At 34.3% G+C, this 18,512-nt stretch overlaps 2 protein-coding genes across 5 annotated transcripts; one reads left to right on the top strand and one right to left on the bottom strand.

Annotated features, from left to right (window-relative positions):
• Nucleotides 1-8,525: 8,525 nt before the first annotated feature.
• On the bottom strand, nt 8,526-11,007 carry LOC115700599 (uncharacterized). Of its 4 annotated transcripts, none has more exons than XM_030628200.2 (5): nt 10,715-11,007; nt 10,553-10,613; nt 9,264-9,315; nt 9,082-9,151; nt 8,526-8,704 (listed from the first exon to the last, which is right to left on the bottom strand). In XM_030628200.2, exons 1-5 carry the CDS (start codon nt 10,811-10,813, stop codon nt 8,618-8,620), a joined length of 369 nt encoding a protein of 122 aa, XP_030484060.1. In that variant the 5' UTR covers nt 10,814-11,007; the 3' UTR covers nt 8,526-8,617. The 4 variants fall into 4 exon arrangements, with proteins under 4 accessions (XP_030484060.1, XP_060958705.1, XP_030484057.1 ...); XM_061102722.1 differs by having other exon boundaries at nt 9,264-9,307; nt 10,545-10,625; nt 10,715-10,982; XM_030628197.2 differs by having other exon boundaries at nt 10,553-10,625; nt 10,715-10,982.
• A 120-nt stretch (nt 11,008-11,127) lies between these two features.
• LOC115700598 (cytochrome b5) lies at nt 11,128-13,751 on the top strand. The gene is made up of 3 exons (XM_030628196.2): nt 11,128-11,362; nt 13,126-13,192; nt 13,328-13,751. Exons 1-3 carry the CDS (start codon nt 11,276-11,278, stop codon nt 13,573-13,575), a joined length of 402 nt encoding a protein of 133 aa, XP_030484056.2. The 5' UTR covers nt 11,128-11,275; the 3' UTR covers nt 13,576-13,751.
• Nucleotides 13,752-18,512: the final 4,761 nt, after the last annotated feature.

Below are 18,512 nucleotides of genomic sequence, written 5' to 3'. Positions count from 1 at the left end.
GAGTTGTTTGAGAGACGAAAGTGTGCGAGAGGCACACGGTCGTGCAATAAATGAGCCCATTATTACTCGAATGGCTGGAAGGCTAACCTTGGCTTAGAGAAGTCAAAGTGCCAAATGGGTATTCCATTGCCTGAAAAAGTGAGATCGTGACAGTTGGTATCAGAGCTAAGTTCATCTCACTGGGAGGTGAACCTGGTTGGCCTATCCTAGAGGGGATGTAGGCGTGTGGATGATCGAGATAATTTGAATGATGGAACAAGATGTCATTGAGCTAGTTAGTCTCCTAAAGTGGATCAATAGACGGATATGGAGTTGAGATTGAGTTGCTTTTCTTTGTGGGAATGCTGGACATCCTAGAAAGGAGACAGTGATGGTTGGTTTAAATTAAGTTTAGGGATGCTAGAAAGAAAACTACCATGTGAAATTTTAGAGAGGCACAAAAAAATGCTTGAAACTCGTTGGCATAGTAGAAGATTTGATTAGGTAGTCCATACTGTATGCTTGGTACACTAGGTCGAGTTTACCTAAGTGACATCGTAAGCCGCAAGAGGCGCTTTTGTTGAAAAAGAAACTTATTGGCATGGGTGTAGAAGTATTGCAAGGGCCGTTAGATTCTTGTTAGTCACGACAGTGGTCAAGAGTTGATGACTGAGATGGTTTAAATTTGGATAGACATGGAATGATTCAGTTGCTACGTGTGTGTGTGTGTCAAGAGGGACACACATGGAGACCAAGAGGCGGATGCCGCAATCGTCAGAGGATGATCGTAGTTGGAGGCATTTGCATGTGACTTTTATTTGATCCATATGGGAAGAGCCAACACAGTCGAGTGGGATGTGTTGGCTTGTAAAAGCGCCAGTGGGCGTAAGTCACACAAAGGCATTGATAGAGATGTGGAGTTGTTGAATGAATACATCAAAGAAGCCAGCAGGGCTAAGAAGACTAAGCACAATATGGCGCTAGAGTTTAAGTAGAGGCTAGAGGGCTGTGCCAGTGAGACTTAGTAGTCATGTGAGCCTACGAAGGTCAAGAAGGGTGCTAGAGTTTTCATGAAGGCTAGAGGGTTGCATCATTGGAACTTAGTACATCGAGGGAGCCTAGAAGGGCGTGATGCTAGTGTGAATCAGTTGGATGGTTGAGTGGACAAGGCATGCATATAAAAATCAACAGGGGTGCTATATGTGATAGTTGACTCGAGAGTCACAACCTGCGGGATGCACTTTTAGATGGCGTGGTGTGCATGAAAAGTTAGGCAGTCAGACATTTGCGTGTGGGCTTGTTGTCGAGGATGCCCACAGATGAAGTGGGGGAGAGACCCTCACAGTTCACTCAGCAGACTAGATATTCAATACAAGCATCGAGATGAGTATCATGGAGATGGTTTGTTGTTCCAGAATGTAAAGCCAAGAAGACTCAGGACACAGGAAATGCTAGTTATCTAGGGTGAAAGTCAGCAGGACTCAAGTACTAAGATAACAACATGACAATGTTGGCCTAAGGTGAAAGTCAACAACTATGGTACTAAGGCAACATAGAAATATCAAGGGGCGAAGAGTCAGAATGACTGAGGCATTAGTTCAACATCTTCATCAAAGTGACATTTAGAATGGAAGGATCACATGTGAGTATGCGGTTAGCTTATGAGCTATACCTCGAGAGGTATTCCTCTAAGAGAGAAGTTCTTCCTAAGCTGAAGTGGGGGAGCCCACTAATTCATATGTTTGAAGAATCAAGATACTTGCTCATTTTTGGTGTGTGAATCTAGAGGGAAACACTACAACAGATGGGTTGTTCAGTGCGAAGACTTGCATGATTGCTGCAAGCTGTATATAGGTATTATGCATGGGTGTAGGCTGAGATCAAGACTGAGCTAGTTTGAGGCATGTTATGGGTGTGTTTTGTGTTTATGGAAACACTGGTATTGTATGGAACACTGTTAGTCGAATGGTTCAGAGAGCATATGCCGATGGGAGATAACATATTGGAATGGCTTCAAGTCTTAATAGTAAGGCTTCGTGTTATCAAGTTTGTCAAAAATTAGTGAGTCATTAAAGGATACAGGATTGATTTTAGGAGATAAAATTATATTAGGTCAATATTAAATATTTTTGGAATCAAACCTGCTGCAATAGAAATTTTGTTAGTGTTAAGTCAATATTCAAATTTTCTTTATTCATTATGTACTATATAATTTAAGTAGAAATATTGACCTCAATCTTCTTATTTAATTATAATGTGTATACATATGGTTTTGGGTTTGAAGTCGAGGACTAATATAAATTAGGAGACTAGAAAACAGACGCACTCATATGGTTGGAGTATTGTGGAGTTGTATATAAGCTGGTCTCCTTATTCGCTTTCTTAAATTTTGACATTTTCTTGTCTTATTTTAATTGTTTATGGTTCAGGAATATTAGATTACATAATTTTGAATTTTGTAAGTGAGGTTTACCAATTAACAGTTAATAAGTCGTATGAGCAGTATGAGAAAAATTAGAGAGAAAACAGAAGAAAATTAGAGCTTTTGGTATTATTATTGCTGAACTGATTTTACAGAATGGAAAAAGAACTTTATATAGCTCAATACAATCAAGAAATGGTTAGTTGAGACTAACCAATGCTGTAACAGAAATGTACAGCTGTAATGTTAATTTGTAACAAACAAAACAACCCTTAACTAACCTAATCCAAAGCTTAACTAATTTAATCCAAAACTAATCCTAAGAGCCCCCCTCAAGATGGAGTGTAGATGTTGATTAAGCCCATCTTGGATATAATGTTGGAGAAGTGAGTTGGTAAGAGCGCTTTGGTGAAAATGTCAGCAATGTTGTTTTGTGAGGAGACATGAAGTAGCTTGATCGAGCCTTGTTGGACCTTCTCTCGTATGAAGTGGCAGTCAATTTCCACATGTTTTGTGCGTTCATGGTAAACTGGATTTTCACTAATGTGATTGGCAACGGTGTTGTCACAATAAAGCAGTGTTGGAGTAGCAAGGTTGACGCCAAAATCTTTGAGGAGAGCGATGATCCAAGTGAGTTCAGAAGTGGCATTAGCCATTGCTCTATATTCTGCTTCAGCAGAAGAGTGGGAAACAGTTTGTTGTTTTTTTGATTTCCATGACACGAGAGAGTTGCCAAGGAAAAGACAATAACCAGAAATTGATTGCCTTGTGTCTTGACAAGCCCCCCAATCGGCATCCGAGAAGAAGGATACTTGAACATTGGAAGGGGAAAGGCTTGTTTCAGCATATGCTGAAATAGTAGCTGTTGTGTTGGAAGGGAAAAACAGTCCTTGGCCCGGGGTTGATTTTAGGTACTGCAAGATACGATGTGCAGCATGGAGATGTGGAACCCGTGAACAAGTTAAAAATTGACTTAGATGGTTCATGACATAGGAAATATCAGGCCTCGTAATGGTCAAGTATATGAGTTTGCCTATGAGACTTCTATAGGCTGTAGGATCTGGGAGAAGATTCCCTTTATCTTTACTTAACTTGAGGTTTGTTTCCATGGAGATAGACACTGGTTTGGCACCAATGTAGCCTGTATCTTGTAGTAATTAAAGTGTAAAAGGCCGTTGAGAGACTGAAATGCCTTTCTTTGTGCGACCAACTTCAAGACCAAGGAAAAAGCGAATAGTGCCAAGGTCTTTAAGTTTGAATTTGTCATGAAGATATGTTTTGAAGTGTGATATGGCATTGTCATTGTTGCTTGCAACCACTATGTCATCCACAGATGAGAATGGCCAAGAAGATATTGTTTGTCTTCTTTATGAACAAAGAATTGTCCGAGAGAGATTGAATGAAACCATCCGAAATAAGAGTTTGACTAAGTTTGCTAAACCATTGTCTTGAGGCTTGCTTGAGGCCATAAATGCTTTTGTTAAGTTTGCACACCGAGTTTGGAGGTGCTTTATAACCCGGAGGGATTTTCATGTATACTTCTTCATGGAGATCTCCATGAAGAAAAGCATTATTGATGTCTAATTGGTGGACATTCCAATTGTTCATGGCTGCAAGTGCTAAAAGATTTTGAGAGTGTTGAATTTAGCTACGGGAGCATAGGTTTGGGAATAGTCAATTCCATGTCTTTGAGTGTAGCTTTTGGCCACTAGACGAGCTTTAAATCTTTCAACAGCCCCACTTTCGTTATATTTAACTTTATATACCCATTTGCAATCAACGGCTTTATGTCCGGGTGGTAGCTTGGTAATGACCCAAGTGTTGTTTTTTTCAAGGGCGGTTGTTTCTTTATCCATGGCAAGAAGCCAATGTCTAAATTGAGTTACTTCCACATAGCTTTTAGGTTCAATTTCAGAGTAGGCTGCAAGTACAGTTGCTCAAAATTGAGGATGTAACTTGATATATGAGAGGAAAGGCTCAATTGGATGTGATGTAGATGAAGCATGACAAACATAGTCATTGAGATGTTTAGGTTTATGCAAAATTCTGCCGGTTTTGGTAGTTGTTGGAGGTGTTGGAGCTACTGTGATGGCAGTTTGTTTGTGAGAACCAGTAGTTCTGGTTTCGGATGTGGAAGCTGGAGTGCTATCAGTTTGTGGGGGATGTTTGGGAATGGCTTCAGCAGGAATGATAGGTACTGGTGCTTTGATGCTACCAGTAGCTGAAATGTTCCCTTGGTGATTTTCTGGTGTGAAAACCAGATTGTCAGAGCCACATTGGAGTGGTTGAGATTGTAGCTTGTGATCAATGTGATCTAGTGTGACACCAGATGAGTTGGAGCACTCGGTTACTGGTTTAAAGCCAGATGAGGTTGAGCACTCGGTAACTGGTGTGAAACCAGATGGATAAGATGACTCTTGTGTAGGTTTAGTTGTAGGTGCCTGTTGTTGGATAGGTGTAAATGCTGGAAGCACAATATCAGCAAACAATTGGTGTATTTCAGATGGAGATGTTGATGAAACCAAGGGAAAAATGGTTTCATGGAAGACAACATCTCGTGAAATATAAATTGTTTGGTTTCAATATCGAGTAGAGTATAGGCTTTCATGCCATGAGGGTAACCAATGAAGATAGAGGCCCTACTCCTAGGTGTGAATTTGTGTCTTTTGGAAGAAAGGGTGGAGCCATAGGCTAGGCACCCAAAACTTCGTAGGTGGTCATATTTAGGAGTTGTACCATGAAGAATTTGGTATGATGTTAAACCTTTGAATAATTTGGAGGGTGTTCTATTCATTAGGTATGTAGCCGTTTGGACTAGGTAAGACCAATAAACCAAGGGTAAGTTGGATTGGAATTCTAGTGCTCGGGCTATGTTGAGTATATGTTGATGTTTTCGTTCCACAACTGAATTTTGTTGTGGTCTTTCCACACAAGAGTGGTAATTAATAATGCCCTTTGAGGCAAAAAAAAGATTGTAAGTTCAATTCTTTTGCATTGTCTGAGCGAATTGCTTTAATAGACAATGAGAATTGAGTACAAACCATATTGAAAAAATTGGGAATTATATTTTGAACATCCGATTTGTTCTTAAGCATGTAGATCCAAGTGAACCTTGACTTGTCATCAACTATAGTGAGAAAATATTTATAACCTTCTATAGTAGTTATATGAAAGGGACCCCAAATGTCCATGTGAACTAAGTCGAATATGTCTTTGGAAAAATGATTATTAGAAATAAATGGCAATCGTTTTTGCTTTGCTAAATGGAAAATGTGACAATGTAAAGAGGAATTAGGATGTAAAATGTTATGTTCTTTATTGAAATAACTTGAAATACACATCGATGGATGTCCAAGGCGATTATGCCATTGGTTTACATTGTTTTTATTGAAAGAAAATGAAACAGTAGTAGCAGTAGTGGCAGTAGTGGCAGTAGTAGCAGTAGTAGCTGCTGTAGTAGGAATTTCTTGGTGAAGCAAGAACAATTTGCCATATTTTTCAGCTGTCCCAATCACCACATTCAAAGTAGGATCCTGAATAACACAACAATTTTGATGAAATAATACTGAGTTAAGAGTATTGAGCATGTAATCTGTTATAGAAAAAAGATTGAGCTGAAATTGTGGTACAAAAAGTACATTCTGCAGTTTTATTTTTGAGTTAATCTTGACAGTGCCAATGTTGTGGACAGGGAGAGATTGTCCATTTGGTAAAGACACAAATTTAGGGAATGGTATATTAGAAAATGATGAAAAACACCTGAAATTGCAACACATGTGGTGAGTGGCACCACTATCCACAATCCAAGAAGTTGAGTTTAATGTTGTACCTGCCAGATTTGATGCAGCAGGGGCTATAGCAGGTGGTTCTGCATTGGTTGTGTTGCTTAGTTGCTGGCTCAGCAGAGAAATTAATTGTTGGCATTGAGAGGATAGATCAATGTGACCCGAACTGCTATCAATGTCATTTTCTAGTTGTTGGCAGTTACAACATTGGCCTTGGCTTTGCCTTTTTCTTGCTTTCTTTTGTCCCCATAACCAGGAGGAAATCCATGGAGGAAATAGCACTTGTCAACAAGATGACCGAGTTTCCCACAATTTGAGCAAGAAGGTCTAGGTTTCTTGTTTCTTGGGGGATTGGTAGAGCTAGATGCAACAGCCAAGGTAAGAGAATCAGAATTTCCCAGTGATCTTTGACGTTCTTCTTGAACAATCATTGCAAACACTCGGGACAGATTTGGTATAGGTTCGTTAAGCAAGATTTGAGCACGAACTGAAGCATAGGATTCGTTTAAACCAGTCAAGAATTGAAGCACTTGATTTTGGTTGTAAGAATCCAAGAAAACTTTCATTGCACCACAAGTGCAAGTGGTTATGGGTTGAAATTCTTTCAACTCATCCCAAAGGGGTTTCAATTTCGTAAAATAAGTAGAAACAGAACAGTCACCCTACTGAAGCCGAGTGAGCTGTGTTTGTAATTAAAAAATTCGAGGGCCATTGCCTTCATTGAAACGCTCAACAAGATCACTCCACATTTCAGTAGCTAAATCAAAGTACATTATACTTTGTGCAATCTCAGGTGAAACAGAATTAATCAACCAAGACATTACCATATTATTGCACCTTAACCAAGAGTTTAGATTTGTGTTACCAGGTTCGGGACGAGGAAGAGATCCGTTGATGAACGCGATCTTGTTCTTGGCCGTCAATGCCATTGTGATACCTCGTTTCCATGGCTGGTAGTTGGTTCCGTTGAGGACTGTGGTCACAAGAACCAGACTTGGGTGGTCGGCGGTGTTGAGGAAGAACGGGCTGGAATGATCATCAACAACCGATCGTGATTGGAGAGTCTGAGTTAAGTTGCCTTCAGCAATGGTGGAATTGTCATGAAGACCTTGATCTGCATTCTGAGATTGAACTCGAACAGGAGGGTTTCGACGAGGAATTGCTGAGGAAGGGGGAGCAGGCATGGAGTCGGAATTGACTTTTGCTGTGTTGTTGTCGATCGTTGATGGTGCAGTACCATCTTGGGATCGAGTGGTTGGCCGAGCCATGGAAGCTGAGGGCCTGAGTTCTTCTGATACCATATGAGAAAAAGTAGAGAGAAAACAGAGGAAAATCAGAGCTTTTGGTATTAATATTAATTTTAAAAATATTAAATCATTAGATTTTGGTTCGATAGCGAATAATAAAAGAGAAATTTGAATTTCTATGCTTAATTTAGCTACTTAATTAAAGAAAATATAAAAAAAATACTTCTTTTTACACTATATCAAAAATATGTTTATATGAAAAAAATATTTAAGTCAAATTTAAGTTTTTTTTATCATTTTTTTGCCAATTTTTTTTTTTATTTTTTTTTCAGTTGATGAACCAATCTCAGTCCATATAATGTAAACATGAGAAAATTTTTCTAATTAAATAGAAAAATTAATCATAAAAACTCAAAATTTTCTAATATTACATTGAATGGTAGTACTCATTAAAAGTGCACCTATATATATAAAAGGAATAATTACATAAGGCACAATTTTTTGTAAAATATTTACATTTTTACGTTCAAAGAATATTTTTTTACATTTTTACGGTTTTCTAAAAAATAACACGAAAACAACATAATATCAACAAGAAAACAACATAAAAGTAACATGAAAATAACATCAAAATAACAACAAAAAATAACATACATATAACAAAAAATTAACAACAAATGAACCAAATTTCAACATAAAAAGACCGTATTTTATGTAAATAAAATAAAAAAAATCGTAAAAATATTTAAAATTCCGTAAAACCGTATTTTTGTTGTTTTTATGCATTTGTGAAATTAACCCTATATAAAAAATAATATTTTCTTTTTACCAGACTTGACTCTGATAAAATTTCAAACCACGCACATGACATGATGTGGTATGAAAAAATATATAATTGGCAATCGCACTGCCAAAACACATAATAATTTGGGTATGGTGTAAGCTGTTGATAAACACCCATAACAATCTTATATTTCCAAATTGTCTCTCTTCTCCATCCCACCAAAATTTAATATTTTTATATTCCCTAAAATCTACCAAAATTAAGCTCTCACACCATTATACATGCATCCAAACCATAAACAAGAAAGATTAAAAATGACCAATAAATCATCTAGGGAGGCTGAATCTTTACAAGATCAAACACTATTAAAGCATATTTACAAATGATTGTCATTTATGAATTATGATTCTTCCTTAACGAAGAAACTTTGAGGCAAGCTAAAATCTTCTTCGCGATTCAAGACTTCAATATCCTCATCATCTGGTTTCTGACATATATAATACCAAAAAAAGAAAGGGTCAGACAAACACACCTCTCATTAGTCATTGCTACCACAAAAGGAAAAAATTGAATTATTACAACTCCATTTTGATTCCATTATATTTTGGTTACAAACTAAATATGCTTAGGATAAAAGATAGACTAAAAAACTTGCAAATTGATATTTTGTTTACTTTATCGAAGTTGCTTTAACAGCACCCAAAATAAAAACCTTCTTATATTACTAGATGAGAGGTGAGCATATTGAATGGACAAACATATTATTCAATAATGAATTTAAGGATTTCAGTGTTGGCATTCACTAACACATCTTCTTTAAGAAACAAGTTGGAGATAAGGAAAATGAGTTATATATTTTCATACCAACACTTCCAAGTTATAGAAACGATCCAGCAACTGTAGAACCTCATCAGAAGAAAACTGTCTGTTAAAGCTATTACAAGAACACATCAAAAATAAGAAAAAAGAAAAGTAAAAGTTAGAGTTTAGGTTCTTATTGTACATAGGGTCAAAGTTATGGAACAGAAGCATGAAGCAGAATTAACCTTCTCCGCAGAAACTCCATTAAACCAAAAAGAACAAAGTGGCGGTGTATGCCTGTATAGATAGAGATAATTTGTTCAGTTACAGTAATATGTTTTAATAATAAAAGGACTTGACTATGCAATATATGACATGAACATAATTAAACTTAAACTAACCAATAGGTCAACTGCACTAACTAACAACTGTTCACTATATCACAATCATTTATCTTATTGAACCGCAAAACTATCACTATTCTTACTTAGAAATTAGATGTTTCCATAAGAATAAATAGGATTTTTGCCTCTTAAATCATGACATTTGTAGAGTTTTTCCCCCTAAACTTTTCTCAGTTGCAAAAATCTCCCGAACTATGCAGATTGTTGCAAATATTCCCCTCTAGTAACATTAATCTCATTTTTTATAACAATTTGCTTATTTAGCTATAAGTTACAGGTATAATTAGTACAAGGGCTTATTCAATATAACTTTAAGCTACCCAAAATCCAGTTTATTTACATTAAACATACAAATAGTAGCTCTAAAAATGCATATACATACTCTCATTATTTATCATTAGACCCTTAATTATATATTTACTTTTTGTCTAAACTCTTGAAATGGGCTAAATTAACATTATGTTAATATTATATTAACAAATTATTTAAATAAATCACCAGAATGCAACTACAAGTAGGACATTTGCAACAATTTTATACTTTGGGGAGAATTTTTGTAATAGAAAAAAATTCAGGGGCAAAACTCTACAAAATCATAGTTTGGGAGAATAAATCCTATTTATTCTTTTAATAAAAAGTTAGATACTGACCTAGTTGGGAAGTTTCTCTAATCTTATTTCTAACATAATCCTCCAAAATACCAAGTTGAGCTAAGCAGTTTAGGATACTAAATAGTCTAATTTACAATTTGGTAAAGCTGAAACCAGATACTGATTATAACTATATACCGAAACTCATCAACATATTAGCTCAATGCAGTTTTCCTATTAATAAATTAGTTAATCAAAGCCAAAGATCTCATTCCCCAGGTTCATGACTCTTGAAATTCTCCAAAAGATATACAAGGACTTTGTGAGCTTAGTGTTCAAGAATTTAATGCCATAATAAGCTCATTTAACCCACCGAATCATTTGTGTTTACTAAATTTCTGTCCCAAACCTCATCAATTTAATCCTAACCAAACTGCACCATGAATTTTATTTACATTATAACACCCGCATAACTAGTTTGGCCAAAGAACAATAAAAATTGAAGCAGCAATTTCGTAACAAAAATAAGAAGGGGCATGCCTTGCAGCTTAATAGGAGGATAAATTTCGAGAGCTTCTAACAGTCTAAGCTCCAATTCAACCTGCGATTGCTCCTAGAAGAAAACACATAATTAATAAGAAATATATGCATACATAAACATAAATATATATGATATGATGATCACGAGAGAGAGAGAAAGACCTTTGGGAGAGAAGAAGCAGAGGAAGGGGGAGCCTTGCAAGGAGAGTGTACGGACATTCCGTCTTGTTCCTCTTCCCTTGCTTTGCCACCACTCTCCATTTCTTTATTTCATAGATACATATATATTGTGTCTATATATATAAATATGAATTCCCCCGCTAAGAAAATCACGCTCTCTTCTTTCTGCTGCTGTCAAATATTAATTTCAGACAACTCTGCAGAAATTATAACGGAAATTATTACTTTTTTACTTTTTTTTTTCTTTTCTCTTTGATTTTTCTTTGCTAGGGTTTTGAGTATCTTTTTTTTTTTTCTCTCTCTTCATCAAATGGGCTGTCGAGTTTGCATTTGGGCTGGCCATTTTGTCTGAAGCCCATGAAGATTAGGCTAGTGAGAGTGAGGCCCAGTATCATAGGTCAGTCAGTAGTTGGGTTTCAGTTTCTACAACTTCAGGATGGTCTGAGTTCTTTCTTCCCTGCTTTTCTTCTTCTTCTTCTCTCTCAAGTCAGTCATTTTGGGGGCAGAGTGGCTAAGCTGGTAAAATCACTGTGCCCCTAGAAAATGCCGAGTCTCACCAAGCTCTTTTCCATGGAAGAAATCTCCCAGCATAACACCAAGGATGACTGCTGGGTCGTTATCGATGACAAGGTACCTACTATTTCATTCATGGCTTCTCAAACCAAGTGGGCTTTGTAATGGTGTTTTGTCTTTATAGTTATTATCATGAATGGGTATGTGGGTTTTATTTTTGTTTCTTTAGATCTATTTGCTTATTTGATGTTTAATGGTTATCTTTTAACATACGTATTTTTTTTTGATATTCACATTTTCTGACTAGATTTTTGGACTCTGAGTGAATACATAAAATAAAAAAAGAACTTGCAATTACTCTAGTTATAGGCAGTTTGATCTGGGTTTGGTGTTATTAGTTTTCACCCAGTAATGTTAGCTCAAATGATCACAGCGTGATACAATTACTCTAGTTATATACTTTCATATGGCAATTGTTTTAGTTTTTTTGGGTTATGCAGGGAAACTGTTTTATAAGAAATAGTTTTCGTTATGTTTTCTTGAGAATTTCAATTTGTTGCAAGCAAGTTTGACGCCATAATATGTGAACCAAAACTCAGTTATATTACTTGTTGGAATAGTTGATTTTTAATCAAGTTTAAGCTTAACTTTTTTTTATCAGTGTTTGTTATGTTTTCTTGAGAGTTTTAGTTTGTTGCAAGCAAGTTTAAGGCCATAATATGTGGAATGGTTGATTTTTAATCATGTTTAAGCTTTAACTTATAAAAATTACATTTAAATTAAGTAGACAAAAAAACATTTTTAATATGGTTCAACATTGCCATTGCAATGTCTACGGCCTTAATAATGTATTGTAAGTTTTTCCCTGAGCTTGAAATTAAGTCTAGTCCACCACCCCCAACTGTTTATAATGAACTTTCTGAAATCATTTAAAATGTCTTAGTTTTATGCCTTACTGTCTTTAACTTTAACAGATATGATCAAAGATATTTCTTGATCCAGTGTGTACTTTGGATTCCCCTCGTATGTTGGTGTTTCACCTACTAGTGGATTCTGAGATCCATTTTAACTTGCGAAGAACTTGAATTTCTTCAAACTTTGTTGGTTATTTTGTGAAGAACTTTAATTTCTTCAACCTTTGTTGGTTATTTCCAACTAAATGTTTTCAAAGAGTTAGTTCAAGAACTTTGTGAACGTACTGCAGTTGTAGCATGTCAGAAACAGAGGAATTTTTGTTAGAAAGTTCACTTGTATTCATGAAAACCCATGAAGCGATAACCATTACAATTTAAAGGGTTTAAGGAGAAATAACCATCAGATTCTTTTTATATGATCTTGTACCACAATAACAGATCTTTTAGCAATTTTTGAAATACAGATAGTAGTAAAAAAATCAAATTGTCTATACTCTAGTTTGAGGATATGAAGTCATGAATGGAAGAGTACTCTCACAGCCTGTCAAGGAAAACATATAAAGTCAATACAACCATACAGAAAATCAAACGACATTGCCTTAGTGCAGCCACTTTGAACTCTAAACGTCAATTTTGACATAATATCTCGGTCGGGCCTACGCTAACACATGTCAATAAACTTCAAAGTGATACACTATAATGGTCGTAGATCCTTAGAATGTGATGATATTGAATGGCATCTTAGCTCTCAAACATGGCTGGGATGAATAAAAAATACAGTTAATGTGACTTCGTATGTTGGCAGTAAGCTAGGTTGGAAACTTTGATATAATTAGTGGTTTGATATAAACTTTGATCTTTGATTTAAAGACTATTTTACTTTTCTGGGAAAGCCATCTTTTTGTTTTGGTTCCATGCTATTCCATTCTAATTGTTTTATTTTCCCCTTCCTATGACTACAATTAGGTGTATGATTTGTCATCTTATTTGGATGAACACCCTGGTGGAGATGACGTAGTTCTTGCTGCAACTGGTATATTTCTCATTACTTAAATGATTGTGCTAACATCTTTACTTTTGTATAGACGTGTTCATAATTTGTCAAACTATCAACAAAAACGTTATGAATACAAATCATTCGACTGAAAGATATTGGTTTCCACTGAAGGAAAGGATGCAACTGAAGATTTTGAAGATGCTGGGCACAGCAAAACTGCAAAGGAGCTCATGCAGAGCTTTTTCATTGGTGAGCTCGACACCTCTGATATCCCAGAACCTGATATTGTCTCCACGAAGCCAACAAGAAGAGATTATGCTCAGAAGCTCATAGACTTGGCAAAGCAATATTGGGTTGTCCCCACAGCGGTTGTTGGCCTCTCTGTAGTAGTAGGATTCTTATTCTTCCGCAAGAAATGATGCTATTGAAAAGTTTATTAGTTGAGCTGATTTTGTCACAATTTTGAATAAATTTTTACGGGGGTAGGAATTTTTACTAGCAATTGATTTAATATAATGATGAAAAATATTTTGCATATTTGAGGTTGTGCCCCTAAACCTGGGATTTGTTTTACCTTTTAAGTTAAATTCTGCTATTTTCGCTGTTTGTTGCTAATATTTTACAGTGATTAACACGACCAATATCTGACTAGATTATGTCCAACTCCATTACGTCTTTCGTGCCCAATAATTCTGTTCGGTACATAACTTGATGGAATTGAACTACGTGAAGAAGGGGAAGAAAAAAAACCTTGCATTTTTAACCAATGAACAAAAGTGTGCACTAATATATGTATGTATATATTATAAATGAATGTTACGAGCAAGTAGGTTGTTTTATTTTAAGTTATTGTTTTTTTATGTATATATATAATTTATATATATTTAAGTGGTATATTGTATGTAATTTGAAGGAATAATAATTAAACTAAAAATGTTAGCTAATATATTAGAAGCAATGATAGTATAGTATAAAATTGTATATAAAGTTACTATTAAAATATATTGTTATGTAATTGTAAATAAAGAACTGTGTAAAATAATATGATTGTAAGAATAATTGATCACATAAAGGCAAATGGTGAATAAGTTTGAATTGTTTAATAAGCAAATGATACATATATTGTTATTAATAATAGATTATACATTAATTTTAATATATACACACTGACATTGGTCTAACATTCATTATTAATGTAGTATTTGTAAAGAAAACACATAGCATAGTATTATGGCAAAGGGTGGAACAATTGTTTAGAAAAATTTATTGTTTAAGTCCTGATAATTCAAAAAATAATATATGTATTTTACAAAATTTAAAAGAAACAATGTATAAAAGAATTATTAAATAAAATACTTCATTGTTTGGTGAAATACATGCTGAAACACATTTTGCATATGAATAAGAGAAGAAAAGAATACATTTAGGATGATAAAGAATTGGTGTTACTCAAACGACAGTGAAACCGTTGTGTAGAGCATATATTGTTAAAGCCTACCTCTAGAAGTGACCTTCCCATACAGAGATCAGTTAAAGGTGTTTGCTCAACAGTCTTTAGGAAAATAGTGTTCCCACAAGCTAGAGCAGGTCCAACCGAACATGAGAAGAGTAAAGTTCCTCGGAATAATCTACCCTACTACACCAATTGGCTCGTGCAACATTTGAACATGATAATTTACATACAGTTGGTCCATAGATTTATTCTACCCAACCTAGAAAAAAATGCCAAGAAAAGCATAACCAGAAAATGGCAAGTTAGAGACCTTTATTATATACTGTTTAATACAGAGTACAAGCATAGTATAACAGAAATAACAACCAAGACACTACACTTAACTAACACCAACAAACTAAAGAAACAACTAACAGATTTATTGACTAACATCCTTCCTCAAACGAAATGGAGATTTAGCCATTTAAAGTTTGCCTTTTGAGTAATTAAATCTATCTATACTTAATGATTTAGTTAAGATGTTCGCAACTTGATCAAAGGAAGAAACATAGCAAATTGAGAGATGTCTCGCTATTCTTTGGTCTCATACGAAATGAAGATCTATTTCGATGTGTTTACATCTTGCATGAAACACTGGATTAGCTGCAAGTGCAGTAGCACTTTGATTATCAACCCACAGTGGTTGAGATAGAGGAACTTGAAGTTCAAATAAAAGAGATGTGATCCATTGAACTTCTACAGCAGCATTGGCAACAAGGGCCATGAACTCACTCTCAGTGCTTGATCTAACAACAACATGTTGCTTCTTTGCTGACCAAGACACTAAGTTATCTCCTACAAACATGAGGTAGCCACCTGTGGATCTTCTATCGTCGGTGCAATTGGCCCAGTCTGCATCAGTGTATCCTTAAAGATGTAGGGTGTCACTTGGTTTGAGCCACAAGCCTTTTGTGAGAGTGCCTAATTAGTTGTTAAAAATATACTTTTATTTATTTTAAATGATAAAATAAGTTGAGTTTTAATTTATATTTTCATAATATATTTTATAAATAAAAATATTTAGTTTTGATTCAATTTATGTTTTTCTTGTAGGAATTAAAGTGTATTTTGGTTGAAAGAAAGAGAAAGGAGCAAAGTTGAAAAGAAATGAAGAAAAAAATGGCATTTTTGTTGGAGTCCAAAGCAACCCAATCCAAAAAGGTCAAGCCTAGCCCATGAAGCCCATCATCAATTTTGTCTCTTCTAAAGCATGTGATGCAATGATGATAAGTCTAGGTCATCATCAACCCTATTTTCCTCTTCCACACTCAACCTTCATCCAAAGAGTAGAAGACAAATCACAATGATAACAAAATTAATATTAATTTTATTTTTGAGTTCAAATGTCAAATTTGATATTAATATTTATTTTATAATCTCAAACTTTCATTTATTTATTTTTGGTCCTTTAATGGCTCTATAAATAGGAGCTCATTTTAGTAGTGAAGGGTGTAATTTTTAGAGTAAAGAAACTATAGCAAAATTTCTCTCCACTTTTCTTCTCATCTTTTCTCTTTAGAAATTTTATGAGAATGATTAGCATAATGGTCTAATCTTCCTTGGAAGGTTAGGGAAGATTTCATATGCAAAGTGAGATTATTTTGTATTTTTGATTCACATGTAATATTTATTTAAGTAATTACAAGTTTTTATTCCACTTTTATTTTTATGTTATTCTTCCATCTATATTACTATATATACTATTATATACTAAATATATATAAACTTAGTCATGTTCTTTCTATATATTTTTATTTAGTGATTATCATAATGGTAGCATTGCTCATTTCTATCTCTTATATTCATTTTTATTTACTTTTTGTTAAAGGATATATAGGTTTAGTCATGCTCTCTCTATGTGTCTAAAAATTAATAGAAGTAATATTAATATTCATTTCCTTCACCATCACCACCATCTCCATCTCTATCTCTTTGTCATTATTTTTACTAAAAATATATAGGATTAGTCATGTTCTTTCTATGTGCTACTATTTAGTAAAAATAATATTGATGTTTAATCTTTTATTGCATTATTGCTTGATGTATAATGTCATTTTTAGGTTCTACATAAGATTAAATTATTTCTTTTATTTTCAAGAACTTGTATACTCAAAATATAATGAACTTTAATGTTATATTATTTGTGTCAACTTTGTGAATCAAAGGTACAAAATAACTAAACAAGCATATGGATGATTCTTGAAGCCTTTCTCTCTTTGACTATTGATTGCACGTACTTTTATTTGCTTTCTAATATTTATTACCAAAACAAAAATCTTCAAACTCTTTTGGTTACTTATTTGTTACTTTTTATTAACTTTTTGTGTTTATTTTTCTACTAACGTTTTTGTACATAATTACCTCCCTGTGGAATTACCGCCCGATCTATACTACAACTACCGCTAGTGGAAGTCACATTTGGGCGTTAAATAAATTTTGGTGCCGTTGCCGGGATGTAATTTTTGAAAGCTTAGTGAAATCTACAACCAAGAGGTTAGTAATTTTTTGTTATATTTTTTTGTGTGAATATTGTCTTATGTTGTGTAAATATTTGTAAAAAAAATTACCAAGAATTCAAAGTATGCTCTAAGGTTGCGGTTTTATCCGATCTTCCTTATCAGAAATGATTTCTTGAAAAAAAAAGTATACAAAAAATATATATAATAATTGACATCTTCTTGTATCTAGTTTCACAAGTATAATTTTTTTTTTTTTTTTTTTGAAAAAAAAAGTCTATTACCTTTAATTTTTTTTTTTACTTTAATTTTTATTTAGTGTGATTTTTTATATTATCTTTTAGTTATTATTTTTTTTCATTACAGTTTTATTGGTCTTTTTCTTAGTACTCTTAGAATTTAAGTCCTCTAAAATTATAAAATACAAAAAAAAAAAAAAATTAAGTTCTAAAAATTCTTTCATAAAATACTTAGTATTTGGTACAACGGTGTAATATTGTATATGACACAAACCAACATTGTTCTGTCTAGAAAGATTGGTTCTTAAATAAGGTTCGTGTAAGTGTACCCTCCACCTTACCTAGGAACCTCGGTTTTGTCTAGGCAAGGTTGGGACGAAGCGGTACCTTGACAACCTTTTCAATTGGCCTGGAAACATTTTTGTGTTAATCATTGCAATATTGCCTTTTGTGCTATTTACTATAACAAAAACAATCTTGTTTTATCAAAAATAAGCAACTCATTTTTGCTTAGAAAGGTCTTTGGTCGGAAAAGTTAATGAACCCTTCACACTTACTTGGAAATCCCGGGGAGTTCTAGTAAGTTGTGAAGGACCATTCTAAAAACCTCCAAAGTAACCTGGGAACAAGTTGAACAAAAAAATAAAAAAAAAATATTTTTTTTTAAAAAAAAGCAAACAGGAGTGGATGAGTAACTCTTCTTCTGACAAAACCATTTCTAGTGAAACTTCATCCAATCCATCCACTACTCCTTCTCCCATTCACACGATAATCGATAATTCTTTCGCAATGAATAATAATAATGAAATACAACAGAGAACACTTAATGGTTACCTCCACCCCACCCAAACTTTCATACCACCATGTTTTATATTTCTACCTAAATGCCAAGTCTCGGTGTCATACCCGGCATTATTCAGCTTTTGTCAACTTTTCATGGAATGGAGAATGAAAATCCATATGTGCATATTAGGGAATTTGAGGAAGTTGTTTACACTTTCTATGATCGAGCAACCATCAATGATGCTGCGCGCTTAAAGATTTTCCCCTTCTCCTTGAAGGATAAAGCTAAAAGTTGGTTGTATTCTTTGAGATCTAGGTCTATTGGAACATGGGATGAAATGACCAAAATATTTTTTTATTAAATATTTCCCTGTTCATAAGACCAA

This window comes from Cannabis sativa, chromosome 8 (assembly GCF_029168945.1).
Source record: "Cannabis sativa cultivar Pink pepper isolate KNU-18-1 chromosome 8, ASM2916894v1, whole genome shotgun sequence".
Taxonomy (NCBI): Eukaryota; Viridiplantae; Streptophyta; class Magnoliopsida; order Rosales; family Cannabaceae; genus Cannabis; species Cannabis sativa.
Note: the sequence above shows the minus strand (reverse complement) of the source record. Positions and strands in the feature narration are given on the sequence as shown.